The sequence below is a fragment of the Oratosquilla oratoria genome, unplaced genomic scaffold, assembly GCF_046742065.1.
Source record: "Oratosquilla oratoria isolate Oo_2021 unplaced genomic scaffold, ASM4674206v1 SCAFFOLD58, whole genome shotgun sequence".
NCBI classification, from domain to species: Eukaryota; Metazoa; Arthropoda; class Malacostraca; order Stomatopoda; family Squillidae; genus Oratosquilla; species Oratosquilla oratoria.
This window is the reverse complement of record NW_027467722.1, coordinates 367,611-373,326: the sequence shown is the minus strand read 5'-3', so window position 1 is coordinate 373,326 and position 5,716 is coordinate 367,611. Positions and strand designations below refer to the sequence as shown.

The 5,716-nt window shown below is 37.7% G+C and overlaps 1 protein-coding gene across 1 annotated transcript; it reads right to left on the bottom strand.

The window, feature by feature from the left end:
* Window positions 1–487: 487 nt before the first annotated feature.
* Window positions 488–4,145, bottom strand: LOC143023758 (uncharacterized). Its single transcript, XM_076182370.1, has 2 exons — window positions 3,379–4,145; window positions 488–1,829 (listed from the first exon to the last, which is right to left on the bottom strand). The coding sequence occupies exons 1-2, from the start codon at window positions 3,523–3,525 to the stop codon at window positions 1,566–1,568; spliced, it is 411 nt and encodes a 136-aa protein (XP_076038485.1). The 5' UTR covers window positions 3,526–4,145; the 3' UTR covers window positions 488–1,565.
* Window positions 4,146–5,716: the final 1,571 nt, after the last annotated feature.

Genomic DNA, 5,716 nt, shown 5'->3' with positions numbered 1-5,716 from the left:
AATGTATCTTTTTTAAGATATATTATTTAATTAATCATGATATTTTATGCATTATATTATAGAGAATATATGAAAGTATGAATAGAAAAGAATATAACAAAAAATATTTATTTGAGAAAAATATAGAAAAAATGATAAAAATACCACTATTGAGAAAAAACAAAGACAACGTCGACCTGGATCAATCATAAATTGCTTTAAATTTTCAGCAGTTTGATTGCAATTATCTGATTTGTTTGGTGGGGGTTAGTCTAATTTGATTATCTGATTCGAAAATACAAATCTGATTAATCGGATAATTGGACTTCCAAATCAGACTGCCCACCTCTGTATGTGTGTATATATATATGAATATATATATATATATATATATATATATATATATATATATATATATAATTGGTGAAAAATGTAATAATACATTTGTAAATCACAACTGACACCACAGTCCGAAGAGTTGAGTAAGTGAATCTATATATTTTGATTGCTAATTGGAATCCTGTATGGTAATACAAAGTGTGAGGAGAATGCTATCTTAAATAGCATCTTCTTACAAAGGAAAAGGAACTAGGAAAAGAGTATATGTCACTATCCTCACTCTCTGGTGACCTGAGGGTGACATGAGGTCAGGTCAGGGGGAGGGGGAGGATACCTGTTAACAATATGTTTTGTTATACATATCCTGAAATTATGTCAGGGGTCCATTGATCTTTAGAAATATTCATAGCAGGAAGATAGTCTATTAAAGTGGATTCTACCATTTTCCTTCTGAACCCACAACCAGATTTGTAAATAAGTTCAGATTTGTCCCAGTCCATCCAGTGATTTAATTTATTCACCTTACTTTCAACCACATTTGCCTTCAATTTTCTCTACTTACACACCTTACCAAACTCCATCATTAATTTCCTTAATCCCTTCTCTGATCCTGCTACAAGCACAGTGTTATCAGCAGGCTTCAACTGGTTTACCTTGCATTTTTCTCCATTTTCTTTAACTATCTATCTCCAATCCCTTGCTGCCCATTATCCTTGCATTTACCTCCTGCACCACCCTGTCCATGTACACATTGAACAGCCATGGTGACATGATACATCCCTGGCACAGTCCCACCTTTAACTCAAACCACTCACTCTCTCCATGTCTAATTCTAATACAGGCTCTACTACTCTCATAAAAACTCTTGACTGCTCTTTGAAGTTTTCCTCCTATCCCATATATCTGCAATATCTCCCACAGTGCCTTCCTGTCTACCCTGTCATAAGCCTTTTTCCAAATCCATAAAGGCCCCAAAAACATCTTTACCCTTTCCTAAAGCTTTCTCACATATGTGTCTTACCAAAACATCTGATCCACACAACCCCTACCTTTCCTAAACCCACTCTGTTCCTCACTGATTACTCCTGTTCCTCTCCTAATCCACTCCACTCCAACATTCATTACCACATATATTCAAAACTCTTCATTCCCTCCAGCCTCTCATCTTTCACATTCACCAGGTATAACATCTAAATATCCTTGACTTACTAGTAATCAATCATATTTTCCATTCACTACATAAACACCTATTGCATCATAAGATACATAGGGAACATACCTAATGCTGCTGCCTCCATTTCTTTTCCTGATGGTCTTTTCTCCTGCTTAATTTGTACCATTCCTGCTGGCAAACTTGAAAAATCATGTTCATTAAATAATTCATCTTTTTCCTCCACTGCGTCTTCAAAAGTTATTTCTTCTTTCACTTCCGCTGCCTCCTTTACATATGGATACTCCTTTGTTGCAATCTCAAGAGGGTCATCTACAGTTGCAGCTGGAACACAGCAACCCTATTGAACAGAGCAGTGCTCAGTCCGATATGCCATGCCATGCCAATACCTTCTTTCAATCATGGTATACCCACTACTGTATCCAACTAAAGATATATAAAAATACAACCATTACTTAATTCAAAACTCCTCATTTGGAAACCTTTGATTCAAGGTCTTTCATGTAAAGGAAACCACTATGCATTGGCATCCCAACACAAAATCATATCATAAACATACATACATACATACATACATACATATACCAAGGCTTTTTCCCCCTTACAAGGGGGTAGCCAAAAAGAAAACATAATACAGATAAATATCAATAGCATCATGAATAAACACATGGAACTGCTTCAATGGTGTGGCAAAGGAAATAAATACAAGAGCTTGGAACTGGTGAGTGAGAATGGAAGGTGGAGAATGCATCAAGTAGCTGGTGATCCAAGTTGGCAGTACATGTGTAAAGAAAGTTACAAATGAATGTAGGTAAAGTTATGAGATGTACGAAGTAATACTGACAGTGGCAGGTTGATGATATGTGAAATGCAGGAGGGGCTGAAGAGTTCCATCTGGGGTCACATATAACAGTGAATAGATGAGTGGATGTGGAGGTGAATTAAAGAGTAAAGGAAGAGAATAAATGCCTGTGTGGAAAAGCATGACCAGTATTTGGGGATGAGCACAAAGAGAAGGTAGTGTGAAGGTGTGACTGTGCCCAAGGTGCTGTGTGAGAGGCTAAAAGAAAGGGGTTGACAACTTTTAAGACAATGTGATCAAGATGTATTGTAGTTGCTTCAATAATAACCATAAATGTGGCCTGGCTTTAATTTCAGTAAATGAAAAGCTGCTGCCTCACAGTGGTTAGCAATATTTCTTGGGCCCTCTCATTGATCTGATTTGGAAGAAAAATTAGACAATCGTCTATTGTGTTTTGTATTAATATGGGATGTTTCTATGTCACTGGCTTATAGTAGTAGGAGGGGAGCAGGCACCAATTGTCAGTTCTCCTTGTGTAAAAAAGTGGAGGAAATATAGCAAGTTGACAGAGAGCAAGATCTTGGGCCCAGTCCAGAGATTGAGTGTTGAAGGGTTTAAAGACAGGCAGCAAGGAGATGATTCTCTTCAATATCCATCTTCCAGGGCCATCATTTGAAGGTATCAATTGTTAGCCCCTCATTGTTTCAAGAATGGACAAACAAATGTAGTTTTTAGAAGATAATTGTCTAGTAAGATAGACCCTGAGTGTTGAGGAGGTCTGAGCATATGGGAACAATGAGGAACAGCTAGCAAAGATAGAATGAAAAGCAGAAGTAACTAGGGTGAGCCTAAAGAAGGACTAGAATGATATGGATGGATGGGGTGAATAGAGCTTTGGATGACCCTTCACCCCTGATGTGCTGAGATAGGAGTGGGTGAGTAGGTTTTTCAGTGTAGGTATCAGGCCCACCCCTTACAAGAGGGAGAGGGGCACTAGTAGTATTATCTGTTCCCTAAAAAAACTCTCTCTCATACCAGTCTCACACTTAAAACCTTGTATTCATATAAAGATTCAAATACCCCTCACCTCCACTGTTCCTGTTGGCAGAGTGAAAAGACCAGGTTTACAGAATACTTCATTTTCATCCATTTCCTCCTTAACATTTACTTCTTTTATTATTGTACTTTTTTCAATCAGGCCTTCCATGATAGCAGTTTCAGGTGGGGCTTCCATAGTGGCCTGGACTTGAATTCCTGGAGAACAAAGCGGTACTCAGACATGTTTATTTATTCCTTTAAGACATCATCTTAATTATGGATTTAATATATAGTACATATTGATGAGAATGATTAGGAAACTGACAATGTGATGGAGACAAAGCTAAGGACTGCACAGAGGAAAATGGGGAGATCAATGGTGGGAATAACACGGAAAGACCAAAAGAGAGAGAGCAAGTTGGGTGACACAACAGACTGGAGTGAAAGATATTGTGGAGTTGGTAAAAAAAATGCCGCAAGATGACAAGTGTGCAATAGGGACACCAGATAGAGGGTGGATAGATGAGATAGAGAATTTTGCAGGAGGGATGTGGCAGAGGTTTGAAGTCATGCACTTCATGGAATGCTACGAAAGGGGCTTTTGTTCAGTAGTGGACTCAGGATGGCTAATTGATTGATGATGATAATATCATTTATCACATTCCCCACAACAATGATCTACAATAAACAGCCACAAATGTTCCTTTCTCAACCCCTTTATTGCACAACATTCATCACTCAACATCATCAAACATTTATGTATATTCTTTGTAAACATTCACCATCAATCCGCAGACACTACTCTCCTCAGATATCTTTGCTGCCCACACTCCAGGGTAACATTCTACGAGGCATTTATTCATTTTAACAACTTTAATTTTTGTAAAGTAGTATCTTCCTTGTCTGTCTTCCACATTTCCAGCATAAATTAAAAAAAAACCAAGATCACTCTAAATGAGCACTAGTAATTCAGTGATTCAATCACCTCAGGTTCCTTTCATAAAATCAATTTAGTCTTCCAAGTTTATTTTCACCTCTATACCATGTTGGCTCTTTCACCCCCTAGGTTATTACATTAGTCATTGTTTTATTCAATATGCTGCCCCTTGATTCTTCACTTTTTATTTTGTCTCCCATTCCTCCCACATTACCTCACCAGAACTAAAATTACTATACATCATATTCTCACTTTTTTCTGTAAGCCTTTTCAGCTCAGGCATGTTATTTATTGATTATCTGTAATCTGTTTCATCCCATTCTTGTTTTTAAGGGGTTGTAGGCCACAGTAATGTCTTTTCTTCCACCTTCTTCCACTTTGATGTTTCTCACTGTTATCATCACACCTCTTATTGTTCCTCTTCTGTCCCTCCTCCATATACCTTCCCTCACCCACGAGAACATCAACATTTCCATTGAGCTTTAGTGTGTGTGTTTACCTAGTTGTATCTTATGGGAAGGGGAGCTATGCTCGTGTTGTCCCGTCTTTACATCTCGCAGTGTCTAGTTTGCTCTTAAATTCATGTGTGATTTCTGCAAACACTATTTTTTTTTTGTCCAGTTTGTTCCAGATGTCTACCACTCTGTGTGGAAAACTTTTTTTTCAGGTCTCTTCTATAACTATACCTTTTGAGCTTTCTTTCATATCCTCTTGTGTTTCTCTTGTTCCAATTTAGTAAGTCCTCTCTATCAAAGACTTCTGTGCCTTTCATGTTTCTGTAGATGGTCAGTAAGTCGCCCCTCTCTCTTCTTTGTTCTTAAGTCAGTAATTTCCACTTAGCCAGTCTCTCTTCATATGACAGGTTTGAAAGTGCCGGGGACATTTTTGTGGTTACTCTCTGTATTCTTCCAATTTTCTTTATAAATTCTTTTTGGTACAGGGTGATCATAGTGTCACAGCATACTCCAGTCTAGGCCATATTAGTGTGAATAACATTTTTGTTAACCATTTCTTCATCTAAATAGGTAAAAGCGACTTTTATTGACCTTAGCAAGTTGTAGGATTCTCCGACAATTTTGTTTATTTGTTTATCAGGGGACAAGTCATTTGCATATGTGTGAGCATGTGTGTATTTACCTCATTGTAGTACAGTATACAGCAAAGGGGCAATGCTCATTGGGTCCCATCTCCTACCCTCCAATCTATCACATACCTAGCTGCCTCAAATTCATATACAGTACTGTACAGTTCCAATTTAATCTATATCCTTGGTTTCCATGACCATATTTAGATTTGAATTCATGTATTGTTCCAACTTGGGCTACATCACCTAAGCTACGCCAAGTATTTATGCATCTACATGGAAAATTGCATTTCTTCACACCCTTTATACATGTAGTCTTCCCTAACTTGTTTTCATGACCTCTTAAAGCCCTCATATCCCTAATCA

Bases quoted from the DNA above. Each gene is read 5' to 3' on its own strand.
- LOC143023758 (XM_076182370.1), bottom strand. From the start codon at position 3,525: ATGGAAGCCCCACCTGAAACTGCTATCATGGAAGGCCTGATTGAAAAA. The intron at 1,830-3,378 runs GTGAGGGGTATT...TCTGTTCAATAG, and splicing joins TGCCAACAGGAACAGTGGAG to GGTTGCTGTGTTCCAGCTGC.